The 19,102-nt window shown below is 41.6% G+C and overlaps 1 protein-coding gene across 2 annotated transcripts; it reads left to right on the top strand.

The window, feature by feature from the left end:
- The first annotated feature begins 296 nt into the window (after positions 1-296).
- Positions 297-10,538, top strand: LOC115166798 (serine/threonine-protein kinase/endoribonuclease IRE1a). 2 transcript variants are annotated; one of them, XM_029720620.1, is made up of 7 exons: positions 297-511; positions 6,369-8,413; positions 8,529-8,692; positions 9,114-9,334; positions 9,609-9,738; positions 9,845-9,945; positions 10,047-10,538. In XM_029720620.1, exons 2-7 carry the CDS (start codon positions 6,403-6,405, stop codon positions 10,186-10,188), a joined length of 2,769 nt encoding a protein of 922 aa, XP_029576480.1. In that variant the 5' UTR covers positions 297-511; positions 6,369-6,402; the 3' UTR covers positions 10,189-10,538. The 2 variants fall into 2 exon arrangements, with proteins under 2 accessions (XP_029576480.1, XP_029576481.1); XM_029720621.1 differs by having other exon boundaries at positions 303-511; positions 6,369-8,692.
- The last annotated feature ends 8,564 nt before the right edge of the window (positions 10,539-19,102 follow it).

Raw genomic sequence — 19,102 nt, 5'->3', positions numbered from 1 at the left:
GTGCCAAACCACACCACGTAGACATTGGAAGGTAGTGCTTTTAAAGTAGTTCTGGGTATGTGAGAGAGGTTGATCCTTTCTAATAACTACAGTTACACACGTTTACCTCTATAGAGTATTGTTCAAGGTGAAGGTTCTCGATGACTACCTACCTATTTTGCTACATCTGCACATTTTACTGGGGCCAAAGTGTTGTTTTTTTTAATGACAAATGCAAATAGAGACTTTATTCCTAGCATAGAACGCAACCTTTCTGAAAATTAAAAAAAATGTGGACACACACTTCATATTAGGAGATACATATTTACAGAACTGATCAAGTGTATTTAGTGAAGTCTCAAAACATAGTAGGTGAAAGATTTGTGATAAAGAAGGAACCAGGCAGGGTAGGCCATCCGTTTCAGTTTCATTTCCTGAAACACAGTCAAATGATGAAGAGGTGTGGTTGAGTTTTTCTATAGTCTGTGGACACTTCCTCATGCAAGTTGGTGCCGATATCACGATGACAAATGTAAGTAACCTTATCGTTTACATTTCTAACGCTAACATAAGATCATACTTTTCACATCTTCGACTATCAAAGTTTCCGTTAGACATCAGAGTTTCAATTCCTGAAACAGTCACCTGACTAGCAGGTGTGGTTGGTCTTATCACAATAACCAAATGGAAGTAACATTTAACTATCATTTACTTTTGCTAAAGCTTAATAGGATATCATTTCCCGTCTTGTTAGATTATCCTGTCATCTAGCACTTTATTGGATTGTAAACATTGCTGATCAAAGTCGTAATATAGAGAGCGTAACTTCCATAAATGATGCTTTCATCGTAACCAAATGATATTGCAACATAGAGGACATCTATTATCTATTATGCTTTTAGGATATTGCGTATAATATGTTGCTATATGTCAAATGCCTCTGCTGATATTATGTAGAAAAGTGTCTTACATTTATTTAAGGGCAGGGTTTCATAATTTCACCTACTGAATATTTATTGGCTAAATTTATCAATAATTTCAAATGACTTATACTGATGTCCACAATTTATTTTGTTATAGCAGATGTAGGCCTAAATGTTTTTCAGTGTAAATGAACCCACATTTAGCTGCATGTAATGTGTTTTTATCTTTAAAGTAGCCCTGGTATTTGTTTTTATAGAGGAGCGAAGGTATTACGTTCTCCCCTCGGGTGTAGCTCGTCTGAGGAGGAGACGTAAATGCCTGGGCCTAAACACACCAGGTAACACGGATGAAAGGGGAAGAAATGTGGGGTGTAATGAGCGAAAAATAAATCAGACCACAACCAGAACTCAATTTTAGCCCTCAGGGGAGGTTTAGTAAAGTAATTAAATAAACAATATAAAACACCCATAAAGAATCAGTAAGAAAACAAAAACTAACAACCACAACCAGGGAAGGTAAGAGAAGGGAATGTTTGGGATCGGGGTCCAAGTAATGAAAATAAACAAAAGGTCCCTCCTCTTCTACACACCTAAACCTTCCTAACACACTCTAAACCCTAACCCACTGTCCTACCTGGTTCCAAGAAAACACAAGGGTGACACCCGCCTGGCTAACCTAGTGTATAAAACAATGGGTTATCTACGTGGGAATGTACACCCATGGGCAGATCTACCTTTTCCCTTCTCCAGAACCTAGGTAGGGTGGAGTACCTCAAGAGGACAGGCTGAAACACAAACAAAGATAAATTCAAATAATCAACCAAAACAAGTGTCCTCTCTCTCTCTCTCTTCTCACACGGCAAACAGATATCCTCTCTGTAATCAGCTACAGCCACGCCCACCATCGTTAGCGCAACTCTGTACACCTGTAATGCCCAAGACACAAACACACTAACAGGGGAAAATGGGGAACAAGAAAAACGTAACACGTTACAGAAGGTCATAAGGAGTGGCCTGCTTCAGCAGCACTGACAAGGAGTGTCAAATCACACCACGTAGACATTGGAAGGTGGTCCTTTAAAGTAGTTCTAACACACATTACATAGCTATGTTAATCTTCCAACAACAAAATATGCATTTATTTTAATTTCTGCTTATTTCTTTCCAGACATAATTGATTTCCATTCTTGTTGCTACTTCACACCTGATCAACAATACATTAAGTAAGCAATTCAATAAAATGTTTCCCACTGCCATATTATGGCAGTGGGACACATATTAATAGCTTAGTTATAATTATATAATTATAGATACACTAACGTTCAAACGTTTGGGGTCACTTAGAAATGTCCTTGTTTTTGAAAGAAAAGCCATTTTTTTTTGTCCATTAAAATAATATCGAATTGATGTTATATACAGAAATACAGTGTAGACATTGTTAATGTTGTAAATGACTATAGTAGCTGGAAAGGGCAGATTTTTTTATGGAAAATCTACACAGGCATACAGAGGCCCATTAGCAACCATCACTCCTGGGTTCCAATGGCACGTTGTGTTAGCTAATCCAAGTTTATAATTTTAAAAGGCTAATTGATCATTAGAAAACCCTTTTGCAATTATGTTAGCACAGCTGAAAACTGTTGTTCTGATTAAAGAAGCAATATAACTGGCCTTCTTTAGACTAGTTGAGTATCTGGAGCATCAGCATTTGTGGGTTCGATTACACTCTCAAAAGAGCAAGATTAGCCGATTTCGGTATAGTCATTAAGCTTTTACCTGGATTCACCTGGTCAGTCTGTCATGGAAAGAGCAGGTGTTGACTTTTTCCACATTTTGTTACGATACAGACTGAGCCTTATTTTAAAATGTATGAAATAATTTTTTGCCCTCATCAATCTACACACAAAATCCCACAATGACAAAGCGAAAACAGGGTTAATTTTTTTGGGCACAATTACAACAAAAAAAGGAAAACCTTATTTAAATAAGTATTCAGATCCTTTGCCATGAGACTCAAAACTGAGCTCAGCTACATCCTGTTTCCATTGATCATCCTTGATATGTTTCTACAACTTGATTTTGGTGTTTGGTATTTTATTCGGATCCACATTAGCTGTTGCAAAAGCAGCAGCTACTCTCCCTGGGATCCACACAAAAATTAAACATAATACAGAATGACATAATACAGAACATCATTAGACAAGAACAGCTCAAGGACAGAACTACATAAATTTTTAAAAAGGCACACGTAGCCTACATATCAATACATACACACAAACTATCTAGGTCAAATAGGGGAGAGGTGTTGTGCCGCGAGGTGTTGCTTTATCTGTTTTTTTTAAACCAGGTTTGCTGTTTATATGAGATGGTAGGAAGTTCCATGCAATAAGGGCTCTATATAATACTGTACATTTTCTTGAATTTGTTCTGGATTTGGGGACTATGAAAAGACCCCTGGTGGCATGTCTGGTGGGATAAGTGTGTGTGTCAGAGCTGTGTGTAAGTTGACTATGCAAACAATTTGGGATTTTCAACACATTAATGTTTCTTATAAAAAGAAGTGATGCAGTCAGTCTCTCCTCAACTCTTAGCCAAGAGAGACTGGCATGCATAGTATTGATATCAGCCCTCTGATTACAATTAAGAGCAAAATGTGGCGTTCTGTACTGGGCCAGCTGCAGCTTAACTAGGTCTTTCCTTGCATCACTGGACCACATGACTGGACAATAATCAAGATTAGACAAAACTAGAGCCTGCAGAACTTGCTGTGTGGAGTGTGGTGTCAACAAAGCAGAGCATCTCTTTATTACGGCTAGACCTCTCTCCATCTTTGCAACCATTGAATCTATATGTTTTGACCATGACAGTTTACAATCTAAGGTAACACCAAGTAATTTAGTCTCCTCAACTTGTTCAACAGCCACACCATTCATTACCAGATTCAGCTGAGGTCTAATACAATGCTCTTAGTTTTAGAGATGTTCAGGACCCGTTTATTACTGGCTACCCATTCCAAAACAGACTGCAACTCTTTGTTAAGGGTTTCAGTGACTTCATTAGCTGTAGTTGCTGATGCATATATGGTTGAATCCTCAGCATATACGGGCACATGTGCTTTGATTAATGCCAGTGGCAGGTCATTGGTAAAAATAGAAAAGAGTCGAGGGCCTAGAGAGCTGCCCTGTGGTACACCACACTTTACATGTTTGACATGTTTTACCTGAGGTAAATTCAATTGATTGGACATGATTTGGAAAGGCACACAGTTCCCACAGTTGACAGTGCATGTCAGAGCAAAAACCAAGTCATTAGGTCAAAGAAATATTCCGTAGAGCTCCGAGACAGGATTCTGTCGAGGCACAGATCTGGGGAAAGGTACCAAAAAATGTCTGCAGCATTGAAGGTCCCCAAGAATACAGTGGCCTTCATCATTCTTAAATGGAAGCAGTTTGGAATCACCAAGACTCTTCCTCGAGCTGAACGCCCAGCCTAACTGAGCAATCGGGGGAGAAGGACCTTGGTCAGGAAGGTGACCAAGAACCCGATGGTCACTCTGACAGAGCTCCAGAGTTCCTCTGTAGAGATGGGAGAACCTTCCAGAAGGACAACCATCTCTGCAGCACTCCACCAATCAGGCCTTTATGGTAGAGTGGCCAGACGGAAGCCACTCCTCAGTAAAAGGCAAATGACAGCCTGCTTGGAGTTTGCCAAAAGGCACCTAAAGGACTCCCAGACCAAGAGAAACAAGATTCTCTGGTCTGATGAAACCAAGATTCTTTGGCCTGAATGCCAAGCATCACATCTGGACGAAACCTGGCACCATCTATCCGGTGAAGCATTGTGGTGGCAGCATCATGCTGTGGGAATGTTTTTCAGTGGCAGGGACTGGGAGACTAGTCAGGATTGATGGACAGATAAACGGAGCAAAGTACAGAGAGATCCTTGATGAAAACCTGTTCCAGAGCGCTCAGGACCTCAGACTGGGGCAAAGGTTCACCTTCCAACAAGACAACGACCCTAAGCACACAGCTAAGACCACACAGGAGTGACTTTGGGACAAGTCTCTGAATGTCCTTGAGTGGCCCAGCCAGAGCCCGGACTAGAACCCGATCGAACATCTCTGGAGAGACCTGAAAATAGTTAAGCCTCAATGCTCCCCATCCAACCTGACAGAGCTTGAGAGGATCTGCAGAGAAGAGAAGAATGGGAGAAACTCCCCAAATACAAGTGTGCCAAGCTTGTAGCATCATACCCAAGAAGACGCAAGGCTGTAATCGCTGCCAAAGGTGCTTCGACAAAGGACTGAGTAAAGGGTCTGAATACCTATGTAAATGTGATATTAAAGTTGTTGTTTTTTTAACAAATTTGCAAAAATGTCTAAACTGTTTTTACTTTGTCATTATGGGTTATTGTGTGTAGATTGATGGGGGAAAAACGATTTAATCCATTTTAGAATAAGGCTGTAACGTAATAAAATGTGGAAAAAGTCAAGGGATCTGAATACTTTCCGAATGCACTGTACATTATTTTAATAGCAGGACACGGTAAAATCCAATATTCCTCTGAAGAGTATGAATTAGGCTGTTTGAGAAGGTTTGAATCCTAAGCAACCTGCATACACATTGTTTGAAGTACAATTGACCAACATTTCTACTGTAGTAGGTCAAAGCAGTGTGCTGGAAAACCTTGGTCGAGCATGGGTGAAGTAGGCATTGTGATGCTCATGTGAATTTATTTTCTGTTTCGACTTCGGACCAATGCCTACTTCTCACTTAAAACATATTTTTTTGTTTTTAATTTTAATGGTTTATTCACCCTGAAGGTGATTATACAAAATGATATAACATTTCCACATGCAAAAGGTGTCTTTCGAAAATGTAATTTGCGCTTGAAATTGTGTTCATTTATTGTCCAGGGCCTGGTTTCCCAAAAGCATCTTGCTAAGTTCATCGCTAGAACCTTTGTAGTCACATCGTAAAATCTCAGACCTGTTTCCCAACACTTATTTACCGACTTTCTCAGACCACTAGTAGAACAGCTACCTGGGTCGTTAGATGCTTTTTTGCCCTTCGGCATCACTTTATAAGCAGAAGTTCTCCACTAAACATAGAATCAAGATGTTTATCTGTCTCTATGGCCGCCGATAACTTCAGAACAAAGTTGACTACAATACAACGTTGCCAATGTCTTTGCAATTGTTATGAACAAGAATAGGGTTAAGCAAGGCTTATATGACTGTACCTGACTTAACCTTTTAACATAGGTAATAATAGAGATGTCATCCCACAGATCTACTGTACCTGACTTAACCTTTTAACATAGGTAATAATAGAGATGTCATCCCACAGATCTACTGTACCTGACTTAACCTTTTAACATAGGTAATAATAGAGATGTCATCCCACAGATCTACTGTACCTGACTTAACCTTTTAACATAGGTAATAATAGAGATGTCATCCCACAGATCTACTGTACCTGTAGAAGCAGATGTTTGAAGAATGAATATCGTCCCAGGTCAAATCCAGTTCCAGTTCCAATTACCAACGGTGCCTGTGCTTCCAAGGAAAACGGATTCAATTATAAAATGCATTATTGACAGAAAGTTGGAGAAACTAAAGAAATTTATCAGAGGCGGCAAGAACTTGAATGGACTGTACCCTTGTGCTGAGTGGAATGATGATATTACCCCTTTAATTGCTGCTGTTGCATTTACAAATGACAATATTTGTACATTTCTTCTGGAAGAAGGTGCTAACCCCAACATGCAATCAGCAAATGGTTGGGCTCCTTTGCATTATGCCGCAATGTCAAAAGCTCCTGTCAGTGTAGTGAGTAGATTAATCACAGCAAAAGCAGATCCAGAAGGGACACCAATCCAGATCTATACTCCACTCCAACTGGCGGCAAACAATGACAGAGAAGACATTGTGAAAGAGTTGATGATGTCTGGAGCATTTGCTGAAAGAAATCTCAAAGCATATCCCGCTACTGACCAAAAGATAGCAAGCATGATTCAGAAATTCTCTTTAGAGAGTGAGAATTTTGTCAAATTGAAGATTTTTTATGATTTTTCTTGTGCAATAGGACTCAAATCAGTGGAGGATGTTTTCAATGAATATGGCAAACACATGCTGGTGGTGAACCCTGTGAATCATCTTACACTATATGACGTGTCCTTTAACGCCATTGGAACAAATGCGGATCAGTATCTTCAAGCATCCATAAAGTGGCTGAGAGAATCTCAGAAAATTGATCTCTACCTTGAAGAGGCGACCAATCGTTTGCCTAAAATTCCCAAACATTTACAAGATATGGTAGTGAATTGCTTGACAGCTGTTTTTAACATTATGAAAGAAATATCTCTTAGACTGTCACTGTTAGTAATACCCACTCTTCTGAAATACCTCATACTTGAATCCAAAATTACCCCTCAAGGACTAAATCGCAACATTTCAGTTGTCAGACTACTGTATGTGATTACTCAGAAAACTCCAAATCACAAACATGGCTGGACCCTCCCTTTTGTTGAGGAGTTATGCAAGAGGATCATCTCATTCACTGATCAAGCATATATCTCCAATCCTCAGACCTCAAACTTAGGTGTTTTAACTTTTGGTCTGCTTGCAGATCTGTACACCTTCGATTGTGTACCTGCGATTATCACATCACAAGGGATAACCTCTGTGCCGGAGAAAATACTTGTTACTGCCGAAATGCAGATGGATGAAGACCTGAAAGAAAAGCTGAGGAAATTAAATATGTCCCTACAAAGTCCAGTCCCACCAACAGATGCAACTGAACAATTGCAGGGAATGAATCTATCAAAAAAGAAGAAGAAAAAGAAGAAGAAGAATAAGAAAACAATTCAGGAAGAGTTGTCGGTAGAGAAAAGTACACCTGACATGACTGAGAAGCCAGATCTTGATACTTCATCAATTCCAGTTGAAGAATCCGGTGTACATGGTGAAAATTCCAGTGTTCAACCATTTCCCTTCACCACTAATGAATTGAAACCCCGGAAATGGCACAAAGTTAGTGAGCGGTGGAGGCCTCAGTTGGAGGTACTCAGCAACATAGATGCAGGAAAGGTTTACAGATTGGGAAATCTCAATCTTGTGGTCCATCCAGATTTCCAAATAGCCAAAGGAAGTGATGGAACTGAAGTCTTTCTGGGCTTGAAGGATGATGGTACTGAGGTAGCCGTGAAGAGAATGCTCAAGTCAAACTATCAAGATCTGAAGAGAGAAGAGGGTTTTTTACGACTACCTCAGCTGGATAGTCCCTGCATTGTGAGATATGTGGACTTTGCAGAGGACGAGCACTTTGGTTACCTTGTTCTTCAGCTCTGTGAATACACCCTTGATGAATACATCAAAGACCACCTACCAGAGGACAAAACCCCTGTCCTGAAGAAAATAGTGCACGAGGTGCTCTGCAGTCTAAGCGTTCTCCATAGTCTAAACACAAAAATTCTGCACCGGGATATCAAACCCCAGAATGTTTTAATAGGTAAGACCAGACCATGTAGTGAGTCAACAGAAATCTGGGCTAAAGAAATATTAATTTGATGTGTTGTTTATTAACCTATGTTTCAATGGTACATTTTATATGATCTTCTCTTCAGATGTTACAGGCAGAGCGAGATTAGCCGATTTCGGTATAAGTCGACAATTGAACATGGAACAAACAACTCTACACACAATCAGTGCAGGAACAAAATGTTGGAAGGCCAAAGAAACTTTAGATGAAGACAGTGGGATCGGATATAAGAGGAGCACAGATATTCAGGTTAGTTTTCAATTTTAAATAAGTCAGCATACTTGGTTAAAATGTATACTATACTATATTGTGAAGGAGGAGAAGTCCAGTGGGGACATGAAACCTGCTGGTTCCCAGAGTAGCCCTCTACAAGATCGTCACCAGACACTTCCTCAACCATCTCTCTGACCACCACCTTCTGATCAAGCCATGAACTGTCCCTCTCTATCTTTGGAGGATGCATGTCCTCAAAGACTCGGCCTCTATTGGTTGACCTAGCTAACTATAGCTAGGCTACTCATGATGTATTGGTTGATCTAGCTAACTATAGCTAGGCTACTCATGATGATGTATTGGTTGTTTGTTTTTTGCTATTGAAGCGCTTTGAGATTGTTATCAAAAGCGCTATAGAAATGTAATACATTATAAATTATTATTATATACTTTTCAGGTGGCTGGGATGTTAATGTATTACATCATCTCTGGTGGACATCATCCATTTGGCAAAGGCATCCACTGTGAAATGAACATTTTTCAAGGGAAGTACACACTGGAACATGTTGATGATGAGGTGACCAGGGACCTCATTGAGTGGATGATCAATGAAGAGCCAGAGAAGAGACCTACAGTGGAGGACACACTGGCCCACCCATACTTCTGGGCAGAAGAGAGGTGAGGAGCAGTGCTAACACTTGTCAATCAGAAGGTTAGTTAAGATTAGTGATTTACTTTTTCCAGTGGACATTTCCCTTTTTTAATGGGTTCAGGTTTTAACCATTGAAGTTCATAAACGTTGGTTTGGTCCCAGAGCAATGAGAACAAAGCTTGACATTGTCGAATGGGTAGCAATGCTCAATTCTAACAACGATTTATCCCAGTGGAAATGTGATCGCTGTTTGACACTGACCCAGTTGAATGCATTTAAAGGTACACTGTTGTTTTTCAGGAGAGTGGAGTACTTACGAAAAATTGGTAATGAGAAGGAAGCAGAGAACTGTCGCAAAGCAGACCGAAGACTCCTTCATGCTTTGGACCAGTGTGCTGAAGGGAGGTCCTTCACAAACTGGAAGTCCAAGGTGAGCAAGACGCCATTTTATCCATTTTATTTACCTGTACATTCATCCTAGTGTAGTGTCTAGTCTAGTAGTAGTCACACTTACTGTTATTTATTTGTGTACACAGATGCCGCCTGAGTTGATGGACAAGTTGGATGGTAAAAAGAAGGCCTACCCTGACAACACATTGGGTTTGTTGCGCTTCATACGCAACCTTCATGAGCACTAGTAAGACATATTCATAGTTCTGTCTAAAAACATGTACATTCACTTTATTTACTCTCTTACCATTGAAGGTGGTTGAATATTTTGTCTCTCTCTCTCTGAAGCCCTGAGGATGCGGATTCTGTTGACATGATGACAATGTTCCCTGATCTCTTTGGATGCGTCTACAAGTTTGCCAAGAAAATGGAGTGGAATTCAAGGAGTAGCCTGAAGAAAATGTTTCACAGAGAAGATGTAAGATATTGATTCTGACATTTGGAAGATTAACACTGACTAACTTCTGAAATCTTGGTTTGACTTTTCAAGAGGCTATGCAGCACTTTGCCTCTGTTTTCCTACTTGGTGTTTTGGCCATTTTCTTACATCATTATAACAGTACTTATCTTATAAGCTTACATGAAATATATAAAAGATTTTTATTAGAATATGAAATGTAACAATACTTCGTAATATTATTCAATTTGCCTCAGTTTATTCATGGTTTGTTTACTGTATGTATAATAGCAATGACACATACTGTACATACATACAACTTCTTTGTTGAAAAGTCTTGAAGCGAGCTGAATCCATTAATAAAGTGTATCGTATAGCCTACAGTACATGCCTCTTTCTTCACTCTATACAACAACCGGCTTAGTTCATGGAAACCCCAAAACATCAAAGATTTAGAACATATACTGTTGAAGTCGGAAGTTTACATACACCTTAGCCAAATACATTTAAACTCAGTTTTTCACAATTCCTGACATTTAATCCTAGTAAAAATCCCCTGTCTTAGGTCAGTCACGATCACCACTTTATTTTAAGAATATGAAATGTTAGAATAATAGTAGAGAGAATGATTTATTTCAGATTTAATTTCATCACATTCCCAGTGGGTCAGAAGTTTACATACACTCAATTAGTATTTGGTAGCATTGCCTTTAAATTGTTTAACTTGGGTCAAACATTTCATGTAGCCTTCCACAATAAGTTGGGTGAATTTTGGCCCATTCCTCCTGACAGAGCTGGTGTAACTAAGTCAGGTTTGTAGGCCTCCTTGCCAGCACATGCTTTTTCAGTTCTGCCCACAAATTCTCTATAGGATTGAGGTCAGGGCTTTGAGATGGCCACTCCAATACCTTGACTTTGTTGTTCTTAAGCCATTTTGCCACAACTTTGGAAGTATGCTTGGGTCATTGTCCATTTGGAAGACCCATTTGCGACCAAGCTTTAACTTCCTGACTGATTTCTTGAGATGTTGCTTCAATATATCCACATAATTTTCCTTCTTTATGATGCCATCTATTTTGTGAAGTGCACCAGTCCCTCCTGCAGCAAAGCACCACCACAACACGATGCTGCCACCCCCGTGCTTCACGGTTGGGATGGTGTTCTTCGGCTTGCAAGCCTCCCCCTTTTTCCTCCAAACATAACGATGGTCATTATGGCCAAACAGTTCTATTTTTGTTTCATCAGACCAGAGAATATTTCTCCAGAAAGTACGATCTTTGTCCCCATGTGCAGTTGCAAACCGTAGTCTGGCTTTTTATATGGCGGTTTTGGAGCAGTGGCTTCTTCCTTGCTGAGCGGCCTTTCAGGTTATGTCAATATAGGACTCGTTTTACTGTGGATATAGATACTTTTGTACCCGTTTCCTCCAGCATCTTCACAAGGTCCTTTGCTGTTGTTCTGGGATTGATTTGCACTATTCACACCAAAGTACGTTAATCTCTAGGAGACAGAACGCGTCTCCTTCCTGAGTGGTATGACGCTGCGTGGTCCCATGGTGTTTATACTTGCGTACTATTGTTTGTATCGACAAACGTGGTACCATCAGGCATTTGGAAATTGCTCCCAAGGATAAACCAGACTTGTGGAGGTCTACAATTGTTTTCTGAGGTCTTGGTTGATTTCTTTTGATTTTCCCATGATGTCAAGCAAAGAGGCACTGAGTTTGAAGGTATGCCTTGAAACCCATTCACAGATACACCTCCAATTGACTCAAAGATGTCAATTAGCCTATCAGAGGCTTCTAAAGCCATGACATCATTTTCTGGAATTTTTCAAACTGTTTAAAGGCACAGTCAACTTAGTGTATGTAAACTTCTGACCCACTGGAATTGTTATACAGTGAATTATAAGTGAAAAAATCTGTCTGTAAACAATTGTTGGAATTATTACTTGTCATGCACAAAGAAGATGTCTTAACCGACTTGCCAAAACTATAGTTTGTTAACAAGAAATTTGTGGAGTGGTTGAAAAACAAATTTTAATGACTCCAACCTAAGTGTATGTAAACTTCCCACTTCAACTGTAGCATGAACATCAACAGGTCCATGTTTGTCCTCGTCTGAAAGTTTGTCATCAATTCACAGCAACGCACGGATTTTAACACAGCACTGTGACAACCAACCAACCGTGGAAACCAGCCCTGCCATCCCATACACAAAGCTATAGGACATTTCTCAGATTCAGATCCACTAGCAACTAAGCTACTAAACAGTAACTGTTTGGAAAAAATATCCTATCTTTATGAGTGCTAATTACAGACTTTCCTCTTTGTTAATCGCCTTTTCTAATGGTCTTTATTAGGCCTGTGTTCCCTTAGACTGAGTACTCATGCTACTCAAGTAAAAAAAAAAAAAAAAGCCAGCTGGTTTGCCACAAGCTAATAGCTAACCACTGTTAATAGCAATGCAACAAACATTCCATGTCGATGGACTAAACTGTGCTTCCAGCAGTACATTATGAGCACTGAGCTGATCTAACGCTCACCCAAGTCAATTTGAATTCGCATTACCCTTAGGCCTCTGTGGAAACACGTACCCGGTGCTGCTGTTAGCCTCAGGGCCTCACCTGTCACACTGTATCCAGACAGCGTCAGGAAGCCCGAGCAGCTCCAACTCTAGCCCCAGGCTGCTCCCCCGGCCTGTGCTGACAAGCTGCTTTCTCACCTCTCTGATGGCACATCAAGTAAGTCGTGTGGAAGGAATTGCATTATTATATTTGTGTGATTCCTGCTCACACCTTTTCCTGTGTGTTTGTGTGTGTGTGTGTGTGTGTGTGTGTTTCTGTGTGTGTGTGTGTGTGTGTGTTTTTCTGTGTGTGTGTGTGTATCTTTGCACACTTGCATGTTTGTAATGTGTACAGAATGTATGTGTGTATATGTATAGACTATGTGTGGGTGTGTGTGTATGCGTTCACACATTTGTGTGTGTGTCTGTGTGTATGTGTTCATACATGTGTGTGTGTGTGTGTGTGTGTGTGTGTGTGTGTGTGTGTGTGGGGGAGGGGGGGGTCTGAATTTCAGAGGGAGTGTGCCAGATAAAGCTGATGCAGAGCCACAGAGCTCAGACTGGGAGGTGAGACTGGGAGGTGAGACTGGGAGGTATTTACTGTTGCCAGGATCCAGAGACCTTTCTGTCTGTCTGTCTGTCTGTCTGTCTGTCTGTCTGTCTGTCTGTCTGTCTGTCTGTCTGTCTGTCTGTCTGTCTGTCTGTCTGTCTGTCTGCCAGCTAAGACTAACAACTGGGTCTGACTGAATGCAGTCATCCTTTCTCTCTCATGGTCAAGTACAGTGATACATCCTATTAGCTCTGTGGACACACAAACCCCCTAGAAATAGCATTTGACCTTGAGGGGACTAACAAAATGTTCCCAGTTGGTCAATTATTTGTTTGTTTACTATTGTCGTGGTCCCCACAAGTACAGTTAAACACACACAGACAGACAGAGAGAGAGGAACATTTATGGGGTGTGGGGAAGAAAGAGGACGTTGCACCACTGTCAGTTACTGACGTGCGACAGTGTGTGGAATGAGAAAAAGCATATACTGTGTTATACTTTACCATAAATGATGTTGTTCATTATTCCACCCCCTGGATCACGCAGGATAGACACAGTGAATAAGCTAATACTTAATCACTACTATCAATGATATTGAGGTGATGTTATTCCATAGTAATAACAAAGATATGTATTTAATATGCAGGTTATAATGAGTTAGAATTCCACAGTAAGAATCCGTTTAAGTTAGTAATAGGATCCATCTTGTGTGTGTGTGTGTGTGTGCGTGTGTGTGTTTACATGTTGTGTCTGCTGCATTGCTCCCAGTAGGTTACAACCTGTTCTAGTCACTTGGCTGTATTTCCGGGCTCCGACTGGTGCTTCCACAGGGTTTGGATCCCTGATTTATTTCAGGGCTCTGACTGGTGCTTCCACAGGGTTTGGATCCCTGATTTATTTCAGGGCTCTGACTGGTGCTTCCACAGGGTTTGGATCCCTGATTTATTTCAGGGCTCTGACTGGTGCTTCCACAGGGTTTGGATCCCTGATTTATTTCAGGGCTCTGACTGGTGCTTCCACAGGGTTTGGATCCCTGATTTATTTCAGGGCTCTGACTGGTGCTTCCACAGGGTTTGGATCCCTGATTTATTTCAGGGCTCTGACTGGTGCTTCCACAGGGTGTGGATCCCTGATTTATTTCAGGGCTCTGACTGGTGCTTCCACAGGGTGTGGATCCCTAATGAAGAGGAAATTTGTGCTTGGTAAGCATGGCAGGATTTACGACCCTGGTCTGAAGTGACAAGGGATATAAATAAGCACTCTGGAGGGACCGCTTCACATGGGGAATTATGGCCCTCCCAACATGACTGTTTGTGTGTGTGTGAGAGAAAAGGTTGTGTGCTTACCTTTCTATGTGCTACCATCCATGGACGCCACAATGTTGTTTGACTCAGCCATTCTCTATTTGAGCAAACAGACTTCCTTACTACAAGTTGGCCAGGTCTTCATTGGCCCTTGTCTACTCCTTAGCAATTACACTTAAATTGCTCTTTTATTGTTATTTGTTTAACCAGGCAAGTCAGTTAAGAACAAATTCTTATTTACAATTTATTTACGGGTTCGGCCTACCCTGGCCAAACCCAGACAACGCTGGGCCAATAGTGTGTCGCCCTATGGGATTCCAAATCACGGCCGAATGTGATACAGCTTGGAATCAAACCAGGGACTGTAGTGACGCCTTTTGAAAACCTAAAGATCTTAATGTCAGATGCAAAAAGCAGATTTGGCCATTAGCTTTAGGGCAGGGCTATGGCTATCATCACTGATGACAAACATTACAACCCATGTAATGGATTACACCACTGACTTCCTAATCACAGAGAGACATGGTGTCCCCTTGGAGATACAGGATGTACTGTACCTAGCTGCAACACACATGTTTAGACCCAGACACACAGATTACTTTTCTGATGATGTGTGTGTGTGTGTGTGTGTGTGTGTGTGTGTGTGTGTGTGTGTGTGTGTGTGTGTGTGTGTGTGTGTGTGTGTGTGTGTGTGTGTGTGTGTGTGTGTGTGGTCCGAAATGAACACCCGCCAAATGCAGGTAGATTTTCCGTTTGGCGAGTAAATCTCAGAAGGCTATCCGCCACACTGGCGAGTAAATGTTTGTAATAAAATATCTGGCATGATGGCTCTGAGGAAATGACTCATGTTTGCCAGCCACAGACCGTCTCTAGTGCTCCTAGTTTCACGGCACTGTTTACCATACGGGACATCAGCTACTTGACATTGCTAACTTGCCACAGGTCTGCAGCTAGTTACCGTTCATTAAATAGCTGTTATGTGGCAACATTTACCTGGAGTAAGCCAACCTTTGAAACGAAAACCCACCTACAAAAAGGAGGACGAATCACATAAAAAAAGAACGTTTTGTGAGAAATGGAGGTTTGGAGATAAAGGAGTTTCAAGAGGCTGGCTACAGTATGAGGCTGAGGCTGTGGTGATGAGTTGTTCTGGGTGTCGCCAGAATGCTAAAGATAAAAACAGAAACAACTCATTTGTCATCAGAAATAATACAATGAAGCTGGAGAACATTCGTGACCATGAACACAGCAAGTGTGACATTGCCTGCGAGTCTGTGTCCCGGGTCAATCAGAGCCTCTCCTCTTGACACCCTCTGTGACAGCGGTAATGGCAATGTCAGAGCAGACCAGCACGAAGATGAACATACTGTTTAGGACTGTACATCCCACTGGCAAGAAAGCGAGATCACTTTCTGACTTGTGTGAGTAAGTGAAAATGTTGTTACTCTTGTAGCTAGACTAGTACTTTTGTAGCTATTTTATTGAAGTCTATTTAGCAGACGTGGTCCAGTATTGTAGGTTATTTCTCAGCTCTTGATAAGTATCCGTTCACCTCAAAATAGTGTATAAATACCATAACATTATAGGCCTACTGATGCTGACATGGATCTCTATGCTTTCCTATGGCTCTGTAACATTCTACTTTAATGTTTGTCTCCAGATGCTGTTTACATTTAAACCATTGTGACACAATTGACTTTACCTGTCTTAGTGTTGATCCTTAAGTAAACAAAGGGTAGAAGGCGAATTTAGCACAATCAACTGCCAGCTATATTGGATAACATGATTGTATATTTAATTATTATTTAATTAATTTGATGTTTGATTTTTGCAGATTGGATGAAAAAAAAGTAATCGCTGTGGGCTCAACATATAGAAATGAGAAGCAGGCCAAAGAGTTTATGCACCATATTGCAGAGGTGGAGAGAAACAACATCAGAGAGAATCTGAAAAGCAGCAAATTTCTCTCCATCATGTCAGATGGCTCCACAGACAGTTCTATGAAAGAGAAGGAGTTAGTTTATGTCAGATTCTGTCACAAGGGCAAGATCGAGTCGAAGTTTGTTGGCATCAAATCAGTGGAGAAGGCAGACGCGGCTCACTTAAGCAACGCCACCAGTGCCCTCATGGAGGGAGTGTGTGATGAGTGGAGGAGCAAGTTGGTCGCTCTGGGAACAGATGGAGCTGCTGTGATGATTGGAGCCAAGAATGGTGTGGTCAGCCGGCTGAAGGGGGACAGGGCCTACATCATGGGCATCCACTGTATGGCACACTGCCTTGAACTGACCTTTTCTGATGCCATCCAGTCCAACGTGATGTTTCAGAAAGTAGAAGACCTCCTCAGTGGGCTCTACACCTTCTACCACACCAGTCCACTGAACAGGGCAAACCTGGTAACAGCTTCCAGGCTCTTGGGCACACACCACTGGTACCCACCAGAATTGGCGGGACCCGATGGGTAGGACACCTATTGCGTGCACTGGACCACTTCCTGCGAGGTTACCAGGGGCGTGTCTAGCACCTGGAACAGGTAGGGGCTCTAGATTGCTATGTTAAGTACTCCAAAGTCATCATCAATATGTAATGTCCTGTAAATAACAACAAACACAGTTACAATTGGTAACATCATGTTTCAATGCTTTATGCACTGATAAAATGTGTCATATCTAATATAGTGGTTTTTGGACAGCAATTAATTGTCTAGTTGTATGACTTTGTTCTTTATGTATTTCAGATTCTATCTGCTGATGGCCAAAATGTCTGAGGTGTCCAGCAGGCCAAGGCCAGGAAATACTGCAGTACTACGAGGGAGGCTGTTGTTATCCGCTTCTGGGGCTTCCTGCATGACACACTAACACACCTGAGCAACCTGTCTGCCTGTCTGCAGAGGTCCACCATCACCATAGCAGAAGTCCACAGCTCCTCGTGCTCAACACAGGCAGTACTGAGCTGCCTGCAGTAAGAAGTACTTACTTTAAGAGAATTAAGAGAAAGGATTACGTCAATAAGGGAGGGAGAGAAAGTGTGAGTGAGAGTGTGTTGTAAAGGAAAATTCTGAAAGGATGGTAAAATGTACCTTTTCTCATCAGAGAAGGGCCCATGATGAAGGCCATAATGGCCAACAGATATGAGGGAATTTCGCTGACCAGAGGTGACAGCCTGACCCTCGTCACATCACAGGACAAAATGCTTGACAGGCTAGTTGAGAGTATGACTGACAGGTTCCAGGACACCAGTGTAGGGGTCCTGTGTTCCACCAAGCTGGTCAGCTTCACCAACTGGCCAGAGTCAGGAGATGAAGCAGCAGGTTACTTTATGTTTTGTATTACAGGACAGTCAGGTTGGGTTCAGGTTCATCATCATATTTCTATAGAGAAGAGAATTAAAACTGCATGATGCTTGTTGTAATGTATACAATTATTCTAGATTTTGGTGACACTGAACTGGAAACCCTGGTGGACCACTTCAAGCCTGTCCTGGAGACATCTGGTATCCATTTTGAAAGGATCCCTGACCAGTGGACTGTCCTGAATGTGCTGATGTACTAAGAGCCCCAGTCCCTGCAGAAGATGTCCTGGGTCCGTGTCAACAGGAGCCATAAGCATTCCTGCCCTGATATGCTGGCATTGGCTGACGTGTGTGTGTGTGTGTGTGTGTGTGTGTGTGTGTGTGTGTGTGTGTGTGTGTGTGTGTGTGTGTGTGTGTGTGTGTGTGTGCGACACACACCTCTGGCGTGTTGTAGAGAGCGAGGACACATCTTATGGCATGCCACAGCAGGCCTCATGTCTACACTAGAGTCAGTCAATAGTGCCACTTTTTCAGATGGTGGTTTCTATAGAATTAGGAATTAGAATAGTCATTTAATAGGATCTTTATTGAGTAAATGGAATGGCATCATAAACATGCTTTTCATGTGTTTGATACTATTCCATTCACTCCATTCCATATCTTACACTCCATTCCATCCCTTACACTCCATTCCATCCCTTACACTCCATTCCATTCGTTACACTCAGTTCCATCCCTTACACTCCGTTCCATCCATTCCACTCCATTCCATCCATTCCACTCCGTTCCATCCCTTACACTCCATTCCATCCTTTACTCTCTATTCCATCCCTTACACTCCATTCCATCCCTTATTCTCCATTCCATCCCTTATTCTCCATTCCATCCCTTACACTCCATTCCATCCCTTACACTCCATTCCATCCCTTATTCTCAATTCCATCCCTTACACTCCATTCCATCCCTTACACTCCGTTCCATCCCTTAAACTCCATTCCATCCCTTACACTCCATTCCATCCCTTATTCTCAATTCCATCCCTTACACTCCATTCCATCCCTTACACTCCGTTCCATCCATTCCACTCCATTCCATCCATTCCACTCCATTCCATCCATTACACTCCATTCCATCCCTTATACTTCATTCCATCCATTACACTCCGTTCCATCCCTTACACTCCATTCCATCCCTTACCCTCCGTTCCATCCCTTACACTCCGTTCCATCCCTTACACTCCG

Source organism: Salmo trutta, chromosome 29 (assembly GCF_901001165.1).
Source record: "Salmo trutta chromosome 29, fSalTru1.1, whole genome shotgun sequence".
NCBI lineage: Eukaryota > Metazoa > Chordata > Actinopteri > Salmoniformes > Salmonidae > Salmo > Salmo trutta.
This window is presented reverse-complemented; position numbering and strand designations above follow the sequence as displayed.